Source organism: Danio rerio, chromosome 4, assembly GCF_049306965.1.
Source record: "Danio rerio strain Tuebingen ecotype United States chromosome 4, GRCz12tu, whole genome shotgun sequence".
NCBI lineage: Eukaryota > Metazoa > Chordata > Actinopteri > Cypriniformes > Danionidae > Danio > Danio rerio.
Window position 1 is genome coordinate 76055640 of NC_133179.1, and position 19518 is coordinate 76075157.

At 38.0% G+C, this 19518-nt stretch overlaps 2 protein-coding genes across 16 annotated transcripts in view; one reads left to right on the forward strand and one right to left on the reverse strand.

The window, feature by feature from the left end:
* The window catches only part of hspa12a.2 (heat shock protein family A (Hsp70) member 12A.2), a 40536-nt gene extending 38158 nt beyond the window's left edge, over positions 1 to 2378 (forward strand). The window contains exon 5 of the mRNA XM_003198556.7: positions 612 to 2378. Within this exon, the coding sequence (XP_003198604.1) occupies positions 612 to 1642 (1031 nt within the window). The 3' untranslated portion in view covers positions 1643 to 2378. The remainder of the gene's footprint in view (positions 1 to 611) is intronic.
* A 5957-nt stretch (positions 2379 to 8335) lies between these two features.
* si:dkey-61p9.7 overlaps positions 8336 to 19518 on the reverse strand; it is an 88809-nt gene continuing 77626 nt past the window's right edge. For 4 of the 15 annotated variants that reach the window (XM_073946232.1, XM_073946238.1, XM_073946235.1 and 1 more), the window contains 17 exons: positions 19424 to 19450; positions 19233 to 19259; positions 18555 to 18614; positions 18406 to 18456; positions 18306 to 18332; positions 18115 to 18141; positions 17937 to 17963; positions 16233 to 16289; positions 14754 to 14810; positions 13953 to 14000; positions 13521 to 13565; positions 11500 to 11547; positions 11037 to 11250; positions 10588 to 10686; positions 9568 to 9654; positions 9323 to 9476; positions 8336 to 9119 (listed from right to left, as the gene is read on the reverse strand). In XM_073946232.1, the coding sequence (XP_073802333.1) occupies positions 9324 to 9476; positions 9568 to 9654; positions 10588 to 10686; positions 11037 to 11250; positions 11500 to 11547; positions 13521 to 13565; positions 13953 to 14000; positions 14754 to 14810; positions 16233 to 16289; positions 17937 to 17963; positions 18115 to 18141; positions 18306 to 18332; positions 18406 to 18456; positions 18555 to 18614; positions 19233 to 19259; positions 19424 to 19450 (1054 nt within the window). In that variant the 3' untranslated portion in view covers positions 8336 to 9119; position 9323. Of the gene's footprint in view, positions 9120 to 9322; positions 9477 to 9567; positions 9655 to 10587; positions 10687 to 11036; positions 11251 to 11499; positions 11548 to 13520; positions 13566 to 13952; positions 14001 to 14753; positions 14811 to 16232; positions 16502 to 16551; positions 17417 to 17826; positions 17854 to 17936; positions 17964 to 18114; positions 18142 to 18305; positions 18333 to 18405; positions 18457 to 18554; positions 18666 to 19232; positions 19385 to 19423; positions 19451 to 19518 lie in introns of those variants that run through there. The other 11 variants (XM_073946242.1, XM_073946234.1, XM_073946241.1 and 8 more) reach the window with 7 other exon arrangements.

The window sequence follows — 19518 nt, forward strand, 5'->3', positions numbered from 1 at the left end:
TGTTACAGCAAACAAGACTCAGCAATGTGTGTGAGAATGTGAGGTGCATATGTAGTCCATCTAGTCAGTCTTTCTACAGATGTGTGCAAGTAATCAGGGGTGATCTGGAACTGGTGTGTGAGTGAGGTGCCTGATGGGAATTGTAGTGCAGTTCAGTAGCAGAGTTATAGTTCAGTGATAGTGGGCGGTTTCCAGTGATCTGCAAGAGCTAGGGCTAAAGTATCTTAATTTTCACTTTAGTATAAGTGACAAGCCGATTTACTATTTGGTAATAGGTTTTACTGACACAGTTTAGGTGATGAATTATAAATAAATGAGAGGATTAAGATGTTGAGCTTATAACCACTGCTAAGTAGCTTAAGTTTGATAACTGAAAGTAGTTCTGGCACATTATTTATTCATCACATATTGTTTTTAGCATCCCATATAAATTAGAGTCATTAGTTTTTATAAAAATAAGTGATCTACACGAACTGTTAAAGGTAACTCATTATAATTAAATCAAACTATTTGTCTTTGTGTGGTTTTGAGATCTAGTATTGTTATTAATGTTATTCTTTTCCACTTCTGATGATGATGTACAAGATTTAAACGTCATTCTTATTTTGCAGGTGGCACTATTGATATAACGGTACACGAGGTGGTCGAGGACGGCAAACTGAAAGAACTGAACGCCGCTTCCGGAAATGACATGGGTGGACAGACCGTAGACAGGAAGTTCATCTCTTTTCTGAAAGAAATATTTTCAGAGAAAATTTACAACAAGTTTGAACAAGATTTCCCAGCAGAGGCGCTGAAATTAAAATATGACATTGCTCTAGCTAAATCTTGTGATCAACTTGTGCTGATCCAGTGCCCAGTGACCTTGCAGGAACTGGCCAAGAAAGAAAAGGCAATCGAGAGTTACTTTGAGGGTGTTGAGGGAGCGGAATGGGACGAGGGGTCGATCATAATCAAAGAGGATAAACTGCAGAGCTTTTTTGATGAAAGTCTCAAGACAACAGCAGAGAAACTAGAGAAGATCACGAGCAACCCTGAGCTGAACATTGAGTACATGCTGTTAGTCGGAGGCTTTGCTGAATGTAAAATTCTGAAGAAGTTTCTGAAGGAGCGCTTTGATAAATGCAAGATAGTCTGCCCTGTTGAACCCCAGGTAGTAATAATCAAAGGAGCGATCAGATACGCCAAACAGCCCAAAGTGGTCAAATCCCGTATGAGTGCTCTAACATACGGGATCAGAATAGATGCGCCCTTCGATAAGGTCTTACACAAAGACAAGAGTAACTATGTGAACAGTGAGGGACAGACGTACTGTGATGTCTGTTTCGAAACATTCGTTAGAAAGGGAGAGTCGGTCAACTGTGATGAAGTTCGACAGTTCTTTTTTAATCCATCACACACCAATCAAACATCTGCCATCTTTCAGTTCTTCAGCACAAATGAAAAACAGGTGCAGTTTATCGATGAGCCGGGGGTTGAGCCGGTTGGCTTTTTTGAAGTGGGAATGCCCAAAACTGATGGAGGCTTGAGTCGTGAAATTAAATTGGAAATAAAATTTGGCTCCACTGAAATGAAGGCAACTGCCACTGATGTTGATTCTGGAGAGACTACATCAGTCAAGCATGACTTTATTAACAGTTAATATTAAACACACTTGAAGAGTCGAGAAGAAAGCGCTGCCGCCACCATTCTGCATATCTAAAATACATTACAAACAGGCAGTGTCTATTTAAAGCATCAGTTATGTCAATTATTAAAGTTTCTCATCATAAATCAATACCGTGATTGGTAGTGTTTGACATCAAGCAGAGCAAAAATTAAATAGCAAAGTAGTATAGGCAAAACAAGGGGTTTCTATAGTGTTGTTTTCCTTCCTTTCTCTCTGTTGTGAATGTTTATTACTGAATGAGGAACCCAGTTGGGCCGTGTTTCAGACAGGTTATACTCTACTCTGAGCTAGTCATATATCACTGTTGGACTTCAACAGATCCTGAAGCTGGCTCCCTTCGTAAAAGATGTGTTGTTCTTTAGTCTAATAATCAGCGGACCCTCTGAATGCAGGTATCCCAGAGACCTGAACAGGAAACAGAAAAAAGTTGAAACAGCAGCAAGACTTACAGTGTATTATTATTGATTATTTTGTTAAAGTTATTCTAGCCGCATATCAAATTACAGTTAATTTAGGGTAGCACTGCAGGATTTCATCACCCAGGCTTAAGAAGAGTGTTTAGTTTGATCATGGAATGGTGAAAAAGGAAAATTTATAGAGATTTTATATATATCATGTATTGCCATACTGTAATTTCCCTCTAAAATGAGTGATTTTGTCGTGTCATTGTGTTACAAATCAAAATAAAAGCAACTGTGCATTAAACAACTACATTGATTCCACTCCTGACTTCACTATATTGTGCACTGTTTTGAGTGTCCAGTGTTCAGTGTTGGTGTCTGAATCCTGATTTACCAACATTCATTCACAATCCAGTCTGCCATCGAGTGTTTATCTGATGTTGAAGCATAAAATGTTGGCCCCGAGGTGTGTTTATGTGTGTGTGTGTGTATATATATATATATATATATATATATATATATATATATATATATAYACATATATATATTGCACAGACCTTGAGATTGTTAGATTGAGGAGCAGGCTCTGCTAGTTGTGCCCTTCTGTCTCCAGAGTCACACCAATATTCTTGACCTTATTTTTTGTCATTTGACCTTTAGTGCCAAGGTACACATTCACCTTGAGAAGCTCATCTCTGTTCCCAAACGCAATGACTTCAGTTTTCTCTTTGTTTAACTGAAGACAGTTTTGGCACATCCAGCTGTTCACTTCATCAATGCATTGGCAGAGGGTGTCAATGGGGCTGTAGTCATTAGGCAGTAAGGCTAGGTAGATCTGAGTGTCATCAGCAGAGCTGTGGTAGGAGATTTGGTTCTTTCTCATTATTTGGCTCAGAGGGAGCAAGTAAAGGTTGAACAGGAGAGGTGCCAGAATCTAGCCTTGAGGTACTCCGCATGTCATGGGTGTCCACCTCGACCTATGATCACCTAAACTGACATGGTAACCTCTACCTTCAAGGTAAGATCTGAACCATTTGAGGACTGTGCCAGACAGCCCAACCCAGTTTTCCAGCCTATCCAGAAGTATGCTGTGATGGACAGTGTCAAATGCAGCACAGAGATCCAGCAGCACCAGCACTCAGGTTATTTTACCTGAATCTGTATTTAGGCGTATATCATTGATTATCTTTATAAGAGCGCTCTCTGTACTGTGATGTGCTCTGAAACCAGATTCAAGATTGTCTAAACACCACCTGAAGTTTAAGAACTTGTTAACCTGGTTAAAAACAACTTTTTCAATGATTTTGCCAGTGAAAGGGAGATTTGAAATTGGCCTGTAATTGCTCAATAGGGTGTTATCCAGGCTGCTCTTCTTCAAGAGGGGTTTAACAACTGCAGTTTTAAGGGAGATTGGAAAGCTAAATTATAACTAATACACAGAAAGTCATTAGAACAAAAGACTAATAAAAAAAGCATATCTCTTTTCAGAATGATGGTGTATGGTTTTTAACCTTGGTTATACAAGACAGCAGACAGAAATGAATGATGAACAGAGAGAGGAAGGATTGCCAAAGGAACTCGAGTCAGGAACTGAACTCCAGCAATTGAACAGGCTCAGTTGATTTAATCACATCTGTTCTCTTAATACTGAACATTCGACAATATTATAGCAACCAAAGCTAATCAGTCAAAGAGGGCAAGTAAAGCAGACACTGTTCTCCACAATGAAGATGTGTTAAACAGAGTTTTCTGTCAAACTGAAATGGCTAAAACAATCAACTCTCAATAAATCTCACTGAGGACTTCTGTAGAGCCGGACAGGAACAGGTCAAACAGGTGAGTGATTAGAAAAGCTGCGGTTTGAGGAGTTGTTTAATGATCCTCTGCTGAGATTTACCTGAAATCAGATTTACCTGATTTCATCTAGGTTGTGTAGTTTTGTATTATGCTGCGGTCACACTAGAGTTTGTGTGTGTGCGAAATTCTGTCGTATGGCTCTGTGAAAAGGGACGGGATTACACAAGATTATCAGACATTAATCAATAAATGTCTGTGCAGAGAGGTCATGTTTTGATCATCGATCGGTCTCACGCACTCAAGTGATGTGACTTCACAGGTCAGAGGTCACCAAGCTTGAACTATCTAATGCAGTGAACTGCGAAACTTGTCGCACAAGCTTGCACCTCCGGTCTGACGCATTCGTGATTCGCATTCATAATTCTTCTTATTAACAACAGATGTTCACTTCATTAATCTCTTAATTGTCTGGTTAACTTGAACTCTTCTGTTGAGTTTGGGTAGTTTAATTTAGAGAGGGAGCAAATACACTCTGGGCTGAGGACATTTGAGGATTTTGGATGTTCTTAGACAGATAAAAACACAAACGAGTCAAAACACATCTAATATTCAGTGTAAAATACTGTCATGAGTAAGAGTTTAGTGTGTGCAGAGAGATTTAAAGCATCCACTCATAAACACCTTTAACTTTTATATGAGACAAGAGGTATGACATTCATTTTCCCTGGAAATCTGTCACTTGCACATCACACACACCCAGCTCACACACACACACAGCATCCCGTGTTCATACATGTACAGAGATGAGCTAGATGTGGCTAAACCCCAGAAACAAATAACTCCTAAATAAACTCTTCCACGAGATAAAGCAGTGTGAGCTGACATCTGCATCTACACACTGATCTACACGATGTGTTCAATCCTTTATTTCCAACTCTACATTTAAACATGTGTCTGTATTGATCATCCACTCATTCATTTTCCTTCAGCAACCCAGTACTGGGAATGTGGCCGGTATTATAAAAGAGAATAAAGAGTTAATGTGCTGCTGTCCATTACTGTGGGCCATGTGCTGTATATACACTGAAGATAACTTTAACAACACTCTAAAACAAGACGTGCACAAATTAAACATATCGACATCAAGTTCCTGCAATGCTCCTTTCTGTGGTAAACAAGGACCGATATATCATCACACCGCCCCAGTGACATGCTGCTGTTCACACTCACACAGTTGATCTACCAGACGTCTGTGTGCATTAAACTGTTTAAAGTTTATACATGAGCAGAAACTAAACAGCTCTAGTTGGATTAGCATTGAATCATATTTTACAGCTTTGATTTGTTGATCTTGTCAGTGATTATAGAATAGATCTCTTGAAGATTGTCATTGTCAGTTTCAGACAGTGGATTTTCTCTTCAAAGCTGTGTCAGGGTGTCTTTTGTGCTGATTTTGATGAGGAGTTTCTATTACAAGAAAAACAAGAAATTTCCTCCTACACTTCGAGGGAACTGAAGTCAAATAATTCCTCAGAACATCATCAACTGCATTTCACTTTTGATTTGTTTGACATGTACTGTTCAGAAGTGTCTGATACACAGCTGTCAAACCCAGTTCAGTTCCAACCCTCATTAAACACACCTGCGGTATTCCAGAAAGCAGGATATGTGACATACCAGGTAAGTTTAAGAGTGAGTGAGTGAGTGGATAACCTCAGCTTTCACTTCCAAAGACGGAGGTGACCTGAGGAGTATACAAGAACCCAAAGCAACTTACTCTCTGAAGATGAGCTGCTCCAGAGCAGGTGATGTTCCAGAGTTAGTCTGCTTCAGAGAGGCTTTTGATCAGGATCCTGTGCACATACAGCTGAAGTCAGAATTATTCACCTCCCTGTTACTTTTACCCCAGTTGGGATCTCTCTTAGAGATTTATTTATTTTCTCTTTCACTGCAGCCCACAGCAGAACTTTATTCAATTAACATCGAGTCAACAGGCAGAATGCTGAAACGTCACTGCTGAACTTCCATCAGCTTTGCACCCTCAAATGATGCTGTGTCCAGTGTTAGAAGCAGATTTAGGAGGCACTGTTTATGTTATTGAGAACTGATGATAGTCCAGCAGGATCACTCTGAGGGTGAGGGCTGCCAGTGTGGGGGGCAGCACTTAGGGGACAGCTTTTTGCCAGGAAGCCATCACTCAATGCTGCTGCACTGGATGCCAGCTGCAGGCCATTATGCCCAGTGGGCACTTTAAGGACCGGCACAGGGTTGTTTGCACGGTTCTGTGTAAAAAATATGATGATGCCAAAGACCAAGTTAAAGATATTCTCACAAAACTGTTTTCATTGAAGAGCTCCTTCTATTCAGAGGAAATGTGGCAGTCAGGTTTGGAGGATATTAATAAACAATCCATTAATTCTAGACATTGTCTGATTCAATTAAAAATACTTCATAAGTTACATTATTCAAAGAAAGAACTACATAGAATCTTCCAGAATATTTCACGCCTTTGTGACAAATGTAATTCATCAGATGTGGATCAATCTCACAGTTTGATTTTTTGTTCTAAGATACAGAATTACTGCAAAAGAATTTTTGAAGTGCTTTCCGAAGTGTTGAAGTTGCATTTACAACTAGATCCAATGCTTGTAATTCTGGGATTCTCTGAACAAACGCATTTGTTGTCAAATACACAACATAAATTGCTCTCATACGGCTGGCAAGAAGCTACTGCTACTGTTTTGAAAAAAAAAGCAATCCCCTTCATGTAAACTGTGGCTTAGAGAAATTGCCTCTGTGTTACATTTGGAGCGAATTAGATACTGTTTGAAAAGAAAAAACTTGAACAATTTGACAAAATTTGAAAATTTCTTTTATCTGTTACCGTGAAAAAACCTCTCATAATAATGCATCATTTCTGTAATGGTTTAACATGCTTTGTCATCATACTCTGTTGTTCAAACAGGTCTTTGTAACAAGTTTGCTTGTTATGTGGGTGTTTTTTATTTTATTTATTTATTTATTTATTTTACTCCTCTTAATTTTTCTTATTTGCTGTGCCTATGTTATATGTGGACAAAATATGTAAACAGAGTTCATTTTGTCTTCAGTCTGTGTCTTCAAAGAGCTCCTCCAATGCTCCTGTTTATAAGATGTAAAATGATGATTTTGTTACTGTTACCCTGTTGAACATCTTTGGGTCACATGAAACTTTATTGTTTTTTTTCACCTGTTATTAACAACGCAATGACATTTAAAATATGACAATGTTAATGCACTGCTTTAAGGAGACTGAAACTTGATAACATTCAGTTTCCAGAAATTCACCTGGGCCAACAGAAGTACTGAGACCTGATGCAGTCATGAGCAGAGTTTGGGCTATGTTTGAGCTGGAACTTGAGTTTTGTAGTCAGCGATGTTCTGAGGAAGTATTATTATTATTATGCCTTTCACTCTTCAATTTGTTTATCTAAGTGAAAGGATGCATTTCCAGTTTTTCCAGTTGTATATACTGGATGTTCAGTGCGTCTGGAAAGTGTTGATAGCGATGATGTCTAAACAAATGTAGATTTCAACAGTCTGAAGACCTGCTGTGAACACAAATACTGAATAATATCTAGACAGTAGTGAAATTAAAACACAATATATAGAGCGGCTCAGCGGTGAGAACTGTTGGCTTACAGCAGGAGTGCACATCCCTGATCCTGGATATCCACTGTCCTGCAGAGTTTAGCTCCAATCCTGATCAAACACAGCTAAACCAGCTAATTAGGATCTGAAGGAGCGCTTGCTGATTAAAGACAGTATGCAGTACGGGTTAGACGTGTTTGATCAGCGTTGGGGCGGCATGGTGGCTCAGTGGTTAGCACTGTCACCTCACAGCAAGAAGATCACTGGTTCGAGTCTCGGCTGGGTCAGTTGGCGTTTCTGTGTGGAGTTTGCATGTTCTCCCTGTGTTGGCGTGGGTTTCCCCCACAGTCCAGACACATGCGCTATAGGGGAACTGATCAACTACACTGGCTGTAGTGTATGAGTGTGTGTGTCCTGGTCCTTGAGCACTGGGCTAACAACCACCTCATAATGACTAGATGTCATTAAAGCTCAATATGATGCAGCTAAACATCAACTTTGATATAAACAGGCCTTTATTTTAAAATAGATATTTATTCACACAAGAAATGAGTGTAAAATACTGTTGTAGTAACAGGGCGTCCTTACAGGCCACACATGTACATTATATATGTAAATATATTGTTTTCTTGAGTTATTCGATGAGTGCTTCCTATCTGCTGTCAAATGAGACAGTTATACGTTTAATTCAGTGTCATTGGATTCAGTGTAAAGGTGTTGTACTACACAAACAGAAAAGTTTAGTAATGTTGACTAGACTGCAGTGCAGCCCACAGTTAACATCATAACAGTTTTGACATTGACAAACACACAGCAAAAACAAAACCAGAAACAGTTATTAATTCAGATATACATTTATTGCTCAGCAATATGACTCGATTAGGCTAAACGTGAAGGAATTGTGTGGAACTCTGCGTTATTTACAGAGCACATATCCATCAGATGTGAATGAGGATCTAAAATACACACAAGATTACCAGTTCTGTCATATTACATTTAGATTTACCATATAAACCATAAGCACCGTATGAAGAGCAGGGACCAAGAAGAAGAGCAGCACAAACACTGGAATAAATGACCGTATGACTATTTGACAACAACACTGTAACCGTTTCCTGAATTAACATGAGCATCATCCATTACCATTATCAGCAGTGAGTTTAGTTTAATTATTTCCCCCTCACATTAACTATTGGCCTGCCATTGATGATATATATACACACAAGAAGACTTTTGTCCTTAAAGCAGAGGCTCTTTTCTTTATTTATTTGTAAAATGCTTGTATAATGATGGCATGAAATATTCTGAGCCATTAATATTTAGGTGAAATTCATAAAAATGCTCCGGCAGGGAAATATTAAAGATTTAATGAATGAAATATTAACGTTACACTAATAACACCTTTATTCTAATATCAGCAGAATAAAACACATGCTATTGAGGATATCCCTTGACCCACACAACACCAGATGCTTTTAATATTTCCTCTTCTCCTGATCTAAACTCCGCCTGTCCTGCAGACACTACAGTACAGTGATGTTCTGATTCCTCCATCCAGCGGTTTCAGCACTCATGACCAACATGCTGATGCAGCGCTGATGAAGAGGATACACCATCACAACCTGGAACAGACCAGAAAATCAGTATGAAGTAGAGCTAACCGTGTACAATATTACAGACTAATAGAAAGCATGACCACAGAGTATTTCCATATTTCCTCATTTTATATTTGCCCACGATTCAAAACAACAGCAGAATTAGTTCAGTAACTCTCATAAGTGAAGTTATAACATTAATATATGTATTTAGTTGTGTACATGTCTACCTTATCCTGTTTTTATCAGTGGGAAGTGGCCGTGTCTCTCTTTATTCTCCCAGTCGAGAGTCATCGGTGGGTTATGTAACGCCATCAGGCAGGCCTGTTTGTAGCACAGGTCAGCAAACTCACACAGGTGGTCTGGATTACAGAGTCCAAGCTCCTGAAACAGAAGCAGAATCAGCTTTATTCACCAGGTGTGTTGCTTAATGTCTGAAATCCTGGATGAAATGTGTTTTACTCTGTCAGCATACCGCGTTTATATCCTGGTAATATGTGAACTCTCCGTACAGTATCATGGCCTGCAGGTTCTGAAGAGCCATATCCATGCAGTGCTGCTGCTAAAATAAGACAGAGTCCAGTTGGGTCAACAGTGATCATATGGGGATGTTTACACAGCACTTCTGGATTCTGATAGTCATGCCATATTCTGTTAGTATCAGCACTGATCAGCACTAAACTCACTACAGCTGGACAAATATGAGGGCTGTTGGGGGTTCAGTGGCCACCGGGAGCGCTCCTCTGACGAACACTTGTTCAGGAGTATGATGATGTCTGTTTAGTGGATTCCTCTGAGACGTGTTTGGTTTTGGGTTTGTCTAACTGCTATATTTGGTCACAGTCAGATATCTTCTCCAAAGTAAATAAAAGTTTTCAAACTTTACATGAAATGACGTGTGCTATTTCTTGTGACGGATTTGCTTGATTAATATTTCAGTTCAATCAGTTGTGTTTGATGTAAATAGTTATTGAATGAAAGTGTTCTGTTCTGCAGACTGCTGTGTGTGTAATGATGTAAAGTTCACTGTTCCACCATCAGATGAACACAGAGACTGTATGAGGATCAGCCTTTTAAACCATTTACCTGGCGTGTATATTGCTGTATTATGCAGTAGTCTGGTGTTTGCTTTGGTATTGAACTGTTCTACATCAGTCAATTCACAGCTGTGTCAGACAGAACTCATTCATTGATCATGTTTTAGGTTGTTCTGCATAATAAATGCCTCAGTATGAAGCTCTTCTGCATCTCAGTTTCTCTGCTCATCATGAAACGCTTCTTTACTGTTTAACTCTGTCACGTTTTCACCTTATTTAACCTCTTTTAGAGTGTTTCAGCCATCAAAATCACAACTAGTTGACATTCAGTGTGATGGTTAAGATATGAAGAATTAAGATGAAATGTCATCGCATTTTACAAAACCTTCTGACATCATGTGCATCGGGCTGTTATTAATCCTGCTATAGTCTGAATGATTATTAATATGATTGTGTACCTTTCTGTTGAAGGATTTTGCTCCATCAGTTATTCCGAACACTGCCTGTAGTGACTCTCTCTTCTTCTTCATGTCAGTCAAAGCCTTGTCGAATACATTCTACAGAGAAGAGCACAACATTTATACACGTACAGACTGTTTTAAGGGGATTTTCTAAAAGCATTTAATGATGCAGTATATCTCGGTGCATTTAAATGAAACTGTTTTATTAAATGCTATGTAGAAATAAACATTTGGTCACTGAACATCTTTAGGAATAGAAAAATAATTGATTTAATTTCAAATGTGGTCTTGAATAAAAACAAGATTTACGCACAATTTGGTATTTGCTTTTGAGTTTTCCGATTTATTAACATTTTCACCAGCATCTCCAATTGTTTATATATATATATGATAAACAGATTTACAGTCTCATTATGTGTGGATCTTTCTGGAGAAGGATTTCACACCTTCATCATTCTTTTAATGGTTTCCTTCTCCGTCTTTTCATCCTCTAGTTTTCCCTGTTTAACGCCGTCTTTAATTCTCATCAGGCACTTGGGCCACTCCTTGACGCGCAGCATCTCATAACTCTTCCTCAGCTCAGATTCTCTGCAGGGGTTGTTTATGTCTTCAAATATTTTGCTGTTGGATCCTATTTCAGCAGAAGCCTCAATCGACATCCTTGGAGAAACAGAAGGAGTGTGCTGAAGATCTCCAATTAAACTGATAATCAACAAACAACACTGAAGGATTCTACAGTCTAGAGTATTCACATATCCATCCCCATTACTCCATAAACAGCCTTCTGTGTTGGTGTTAAAATGAATCTCAATATGACTGTGTCCATTACTATGATGTTAGCATCGTGCCCATAACATGTTAAATATTCACTTATATTGGTAAAACAGATAGAACCATATGTATATATACCTCTCCTTGAAGTCTGCCAGTTTTTTCTCACTCTGCTCCGCTTTTTCTCTGGAAGAGAGAAGAACGCCAGTGATTATAGTCTCTTTTATAGTCTCATTGTTTCCCCCAAGATTTCTCCAACACATCTCTAATCATAACAGTGTTAATAACTCATCTCTAATAACTGATTTATTTCCTCTTTGTCATGATGACAGTGAATAATATTACACTAGATATTCTTCAACACGCTTCTATTCAGCTTACAGTGGCATGTAAAGGCTTCACTAGGGTAATTAGGGTAAAGTTAGGGTAATTAGGCAAGTCATTGTATAACAGTGGTTTGTTCTGGAGACAATCCAACACTAATATTGCTGAAGAGATGAATAATATTGAGCTTAACAGGGCTTTAAAACTATTAAAAACTGATTTTATTTTAGCCAAAATAAACCAGTCCATGTTTATTTCCATTTTTAAAAATGGATTTTTTAAAACTATCTATACACAAACTTGTAAGAGAATCCAATCAGCTTTCAACTGAAAAACAAGCGAAACCTTTAATAATGTCCTTTAATAATGTCTTTTAGTGCTAGATTGTCTCGTGTGTTTAAACTAAACCAATCAAAGTAGAACTCAAACACAGCAGCTCGGCACGGTTTACATGTTAACAAGCTTATATTTTTGCTCATGCAGATCTAAGACATAACTCTGTGAATATTTCACTTTATTTGATGAACCGGTGTGTGTTCTGGCCTTTTAATTTTGGCTGCAGAGGTGTTGTAAAGTGGTCAAAAATGATGTCTGTCCCGCTCCCTGTCTTCCTCCATCCCATTTATCATGCCTTCATGACATCTAAATATTAAACACTAATAAAAGGATTTTCAGCAATGGCTACAACCGTATGTTACCGTAACCGTATACGAGAGCGAGCGCAGCAATGAGATTAGCTTTGAGGTGTCACGCTGATTTATATGACAATATAAACTGTACATTTATGAATGACATGAATGAAGCATATTTTGTGTACGGGCTATAGAATATTTCAATGTGGTGATTCCATTAGCTCATGAACGTTTCCTGCTTGTTATCAAACTACTTCATAACCATAATCAGAGAGAGTTTCATCATAACTTGACGTTAAAACAGCTATCATAACATCATTTATCAATATGTGGACATTTTTAATTCTCTGAAGCTATGAAAATTAAACAAGTAAAACAGGAAATACTTTAGGAGCATTGTTATTGTTTACATGCCTCAAAACGGGCTATATTTTGTCTGGGAGAGATTTTGACCTCGGCGGTGTTGTAGTGTTCAGCAGGGTGTGTTTTCCACTGGCTTTCTCATATTGTAGTTTTCACTTTCATATGAGTCCCTTATTACACTTCACACTAACAGCAGATCAATTATGATGCACTAAATGTCATGGAGACTAACATTGTGATTTCCTCCTCTGGCCAGCAGAGGGCGCCCTCACCCGGTTATTGACTCTGTCATCACTTGCTTGTTCTCTACGTTTCCCATCAACCCCATTCCTGCACTGATTACTGGTCCAGCTGAGAACTACTGGCTTCTTTAAGCAGACTGTTTCTACTCGCCCTGTGAGAGGTCTTGTTCTTCTGTTGTTGATATTGTGAGCGGTTATACCCTGTATGGCCTTCCTGTTGTGACTCTTCCTTCCTACAGTGAGTGATTCATTACCGCCAGCCTTTACACTGTTTATTCTGATCTCAGACATCGCTTGTTTGCTGCCAGCCCTGACCCTTAACCTGTTGATCTACTACCATCTATCCTGCTGCACTGTGTACGCCAATCACCGCCTGTTGGACCGTGATATCAATAAAAGCCTGCAGATGGATCCCAATCCGTCTTGTTACACTGATACAGGGGTGTCCAAACTCAGTCCTGGAGGGCCGGTGTCCTGCATATTTTAGTTCCAACCCCAATAAACACACCTGAACCAGCTGATCAAGCTCTTACTAGGTATACTACACTGAGAATTTTCCCAGAAACGTGAACTCAAAGGATGTAAATGAAAGCTTTACCTCAATTCAGCACAGGCCTTCTTTAATTCTTCAATAGTTGACTCTCTACAATGTAAAGCAGAGTTATATTAGTGTGTTAGTAACAGATTTCAGCAATGACAAATATCTAAGCGAGGGTGACGTGGGTCAGAATGAAGTGCTGCATCATAACCCATCATACAGCTCATAAATATACAATGAAATGTACATTATATTGTTTACCTCATTTGCATCAATTTCACCTTTATTGATTATTAATCAATGTATTTTAGTCTAGTAAGTCTTATTTATTATTTGTAGAAGCTTAGTAATTGTGGCACTCTGAATATAGATGCTTACAGCTGTGTTCACAGCAAACAGTCAAATCTACTTTATTAAAGATCTTATTTGCACCAAGAGATTATTTAATCCAAAAACAAGAAACAAAACCACTAGAAATAAACATGAACGTACCCATTATCAACAATCTCCTTTAACCCGGGGCAAACGTCACAGTTTAACCTACAAAACCACACAAGAAGCATAAGAAGCACATCCCACACCATATCTACTACTACACTGACCTGTGTCAGATTCATTAATCAACCAGTGTTTATTTATTAAGCAGGTAATTAGACATTAATAAAAATCAGCCTGAATGATGAGCAGAAAGCAGATGAAGGATGATTCAGAAATAAAGTGATGGAGGTGTGTGTGTGACAGAGAGAGCGTTACAGTGTGTTGTGTTGCAGAGCTGATACTGTGTTCAATCCTACAACAGTCATTAACAAAAGCCTCATATACAGCTGAAGTCTGCATTATTAGACCTCCCCTGTGTATTTCTGTCCCCCAATTTCTGTGTATCAGAGAGCAGATTTCTCCAACACATTTCTGCACATAACAGTGTTAATAACTCATCTCTAATAACTGATTTATTTCCTCTTTGTCATGATGACAGTGAATAATATTAGACTAGATATTCTTCAAGACACTTCTATACAGCTTAAAGTGACATGTAAAGGCTTCACTAGGGTAATTAGGGTAAAGTTAGGGTAATTAGGCAAGTCATTGTATAACAGTGGTTTGTCCTGTAGACTATTGAAAACTAATATAGCTTAAAGCGGCGAATAATATTGAGCTAAAAATGCTGTTTAAACAATTAAAAACTGCTTTTATTCTAGCCCAAATAAAACTAATCAGACTTTCTCCAGAAGAATAAATATTGGTGTGTGTGTGTGTGTGTGTGAAACATATCAATGGTCTTGAAGCACTTACGTTTGTTCAGGCTTGTGTTGCATAAATCTGCAGATCTGACAGTCCGTCACATTTCTCCTTAAGAAGACAAGTAAAGAGCAGACGGGTGAACAGACAGCATGAGAAGGTCTTCTGTTGTGCATGCACACACATTAAAAACACAACCTGCTGAACTGAACTGACATTTGAAGCAGTACAACATACATAAACCATAATCTTGTGTTCTAACCTATAAGAAAGTTGCTTTAGTTTCCTGAAAAAACAATACAATTCTACTGAAGATGCTATTTTAAAGTAATGATGATTAAATACAGAATAACCCCCTGATAAAACACTCTTTATGGAAGAGGACACTCTTCATGTTCCTCTGGGAGAACTGTTTGAGCCTGATGAAGTGGGCATGGACTGTGTTGAACGCTGCAAAATGTGCTCAGTGTTACCGTCAGAGACCTAGCGCAATAAGATGTGTTTAGCACAATTCGTTGCTATTTTCAGAGCAGCGCAACAGTAATTTTCACATTTTGCTCCTCGTTGTTTAAATAGTAACTCCATCTGCACTGCTCTGTGGACACATGGCTGTGCTGGTCTATACAGGAGGTGTGTCGAGGCGCATTGTTGGAGCTCCGCTATTCTGAGGAGCTGAAATAGACCGCAACACTGACCAACTAAAAGCTGCTCTAAAGTCCAGCAGAGCACATTAGTTATGCACATTAAACACTCACACACAGCTGAACACACACAGCATGATCAGCAACACACACACATCTTTACAGATTTTCTCCATCAATATAAACACACTGCCTCCATGTCTTCTTCACCTCGAGGGGCTTCTTCAGTTTATTGATGAGCATCTGCATCTGTATAATGTGATGATCATGATCAGTGTTATTGATTATCTGCAGATTTATAATAAACACAAGTGTAGATGTGTCCAGCTGTGGGGTTTTGGAGACGTCTGCATCAGCATTTGGGGATAAGAACAGGACGTGTGTTTGGATATAACTCCGTTTTCTGACCACACTTCATTATTATTGTTCATTTATTCCTCAGTTACTGAATTTAGAAATGGTTTTGACACAAATCTTAGTGTTTAACAGAGGAGATTAAATATGTGGGCTAATGGATGTGTTCAGTGGAGTGAGTTTCCACCGTTTCCCCACTCCACCAAAGTAAAGGAATAAAGAGAAAGTAAAGAGGCTGAATGGAGGAGGCTCGTTCTTTATCCTTGAGCTGCAGATGCTCTGTTTAACTGTGCTCTCACTAGTGAAGCGTTCAGCTTTTACACTTACAGAGTCGCCATGTGAATAGCAAATGCACCATAGAACTGACTCTTAAAGGGAATGAGAGACGAGACTCTGATTGGTTTAATGCAGGTTATGCTCAAAACACAGCCAGAACTAATGAAGAGAATCAGCACAGCCCTTTCAGACCATTTGCCGAACACAAAAGCTTTTCAAGAGAACACAAAAGATATATAAATCAATATAAAGTAAGTCTTACCCTTCCTGCTCTGCTTCCCAACACTGCAAGCATGGGGTAAACTGCTCCAGCCACTTCCTGTAAAACAAAGACACCAGCTGGAAATGACCCTGAGACAGTTACAGAAGCTATAAAGACTTTCAGACTCACACAGATGACACTATATAGATCAACATGCTCCTCCATGGAGCAGGCTATCTGTGGCTTTATATTGTATGATTGGAAAAAAAAACAGCACACAGCTTTTGAGGATGTGTGTGAAATATTCAGCTTATTCTTTATAAGACTTCCTTTCAGGATTATAATTTGTTCTATGCTGTTTATGTGACTTATTGTCCACACATTTGTTCTTTAACTGGAATTAAAGTCCTAAAACATTCCCTGCCGTACATCTTGTCAATAAGAAGACGACGCTTCCCTGCCCCGTTGATGAGCTGTGTTTGTGTTTAGGTACATTACAGTAAAGCTCAGGATGAGTTAGAGGACTTCTGCTTCAGTTTTGATCATTAGATCTTCAGCTCGGTTCAATTTTTAATACACTTCTGTCTTTTAACACAAGCGGTCAGACATCTGAACCTTCCTGATTTCATCACAAGCAGCCTTGACATTAATGAGCGAAACGATGATTGTTTTATCTCGATTTAGGTGGTTAAAGATGTAAACCCCACACAATCTCATGGAACTTCTGTACTTTTTGACTCAGTGGCTAATACGCATGAATTCATATAATTTAATTCGTACAATTAAGTACGATTTGCTCATCACCCAATGACGGTTGGGTTTAGAGGCGGGGTTGGGTGCCACGCCTCCTTTTTAAAATCGTACATTTTCATACGACTGAACTCGTACGACTTAGCCACCAAACAGACACAATGTAAAATACAAACGTTTCCTCGTGAGATCAGGCTGGTAAACCTCATAACTTCTGCCATTTTCAGGTAATCTTTATTCTGATAGATATCATGATCATATACAGCTGAAGTCAGAATTATTAACCCCTTTTATTTTTGTCTTTTTAAAATGTTTCACAGTATGTCTGATAATATGTGTTCTTCTGGAGAAAGTCTGATTTGTTTTATTTGGGCTATAATAAAAGCAGTTTTTAATTGTTTAAACACCATTTAAAGGTCAATATTATTCGCTCCTTTAAGCTAGATTTGATTTCGCTAGTCTACAGAACAAACCACTGTTACACAATGACTTGCCTAATTACCCTAACTTTACCCTAATTACCCTAGTGAAGCCTTTACATGCCACTTTAAGCTGTATAGAAGTGTCTTGAAGAATATCTAGTCTAATATTATTTACTGTCATCATGATGAAGAGAAAATAAATCAGTTATTAGAGATGAGTTATTAACACTGTAATGATTAGAGATGTGTTGGAGAAATCTGCTCTCTGATAAACAGAAATTGGGGGACAAAAATAAACAGGAGGGTGAATAATTCAGACTTCAGCAGTGTGTCCAGCTAAAAATATCCCGAGAGCGGCTGAATTTAGCTGAAAATCTTCAAAAACACTGGCGTCGGCTGGCTACTATATTTCTGTTTAAAGGAAAGAGTTGAGAGAAAGAGAAATGTCTATAGTAAGTGTTGATAAACACATCGGTCATTACCTTTCTTTACAGAACCCTTCCTTCAGCCTAAATGTAGACAATTATTTTGTAAAAGTCACAATTCATTGAATATTGTTTAACCCTGAAATGTTGAAAACTTGAGTCATTACTTTTGTTCCTTGAACAGTTGTTCATCCCTAGATAAAAAACAGAAATAAAATCACAGAGAATATTTTAAGCTCGGTAAATATAATGTATAAGGCATAATATATCATATAATATATAAAGTGTAATACATTATAAATTAAACATGAAATCCTAAAATTAAACTCAAAACTGTGACAGTACCTTCGATCTTCATTCAGTTGTTCCTCACTAAATGTAAAAATTAGGCATAAAGAAAAATCACAGATGAATAATTGTACCATTATATTAATCTTAATCTTTAAAATCGTACGAGTTAGCTAAACAGCATTAATGCTCGTGATGTGTTCATTTGGTAAATTAAAAATGTAATAAATAAATGAAAATGCCTTTACCTTTGCTCCTCGTACTGTCTTTGAAGCCTAAAGGTAAACGATTAGTGAAAATAAATCACACATAATTGATCATAACTTTGCAGAAACCATATGATGTTACCCAGCAATATTGAGCTTCAGTTTTTCGTCCAGATCACTTATTTTTTGTTTTCTGCAACAAAGAAATAAAAGAGATGATTAGAGGTGTTGGTTGACTGTTTCTTCATGTATATTGCATTAGAAATATTCAGAAAGCTTGTAAGGATTTACCTTAGGAATTTGTCATGTTCACAGTGAAAGCACATCACAGGACTGGTAGGATTCTCCTGACTATCAAATAACGAAGGAGATATAGTTTAAAGACTCACACAGTCTAGTTCACTAGTGTTAAACCAATCGGCAAGGTAGCCCAGGTTCACATAGATATGAAAGCCTGCAGCCCCATAGCCCATAGTGTTTATTTCAGTCGTCTGTACGACAGTTCTTTCTTTAGGGGTTGCATATATATATTCTGTCTGCAGCAGCAGTGTGTCATATTCTGAGCATATTCTGCCAGTAATAAAGCCATGTATTATAAGTATATAATGGAAAAGGAAACACTTTTAGCAAGAAAAGATGTTCTCAGTGCACAGTAAATAAATCAATACAAATATTAAACAATGGAAATTCAGTCAAAACCGTATCTGAACATATTCAAATGGATATGGATTGCTTGTTTTGCAGTGTCCTCTCGCCAAATATCTTTATAAAGGTCAGAGTTGTAATTGGTCTCCTACACAATACCTGACCTGTCTTCATAACACAACACTTCACGCGCATTGATTGCCTATCAGCAAACTCTTTCTGTACAGGGCATGAGACACTTATCACAGTGAATGACTGACATATCAAATCTTCAATTACATTATAAGTTAAACATGAAATCCTAAAATTAAACTGTGACAGTACCTTTGATCTTTGTTCAGTTGTTCCTCACTAAATGTAAAAATTAGGCATAAAGAAAAATCACAGATGAATAATTGTACCATTATATTAATCTTAATCTTTAAAATCGTACGAGTTAGCGAAACAACATTAATGCTCGTGATGTGTTCATTTGGTTAATTACAAATATATTAAATAAATTAAAATGCCTTTACCTTAGCTCCTCGTAGTCTTTTTGAACCCTAAAGTAAACGATTAGTGAAAATAAATCACACATAATTGATCATAACTTTGCAGAAACCGTATGATG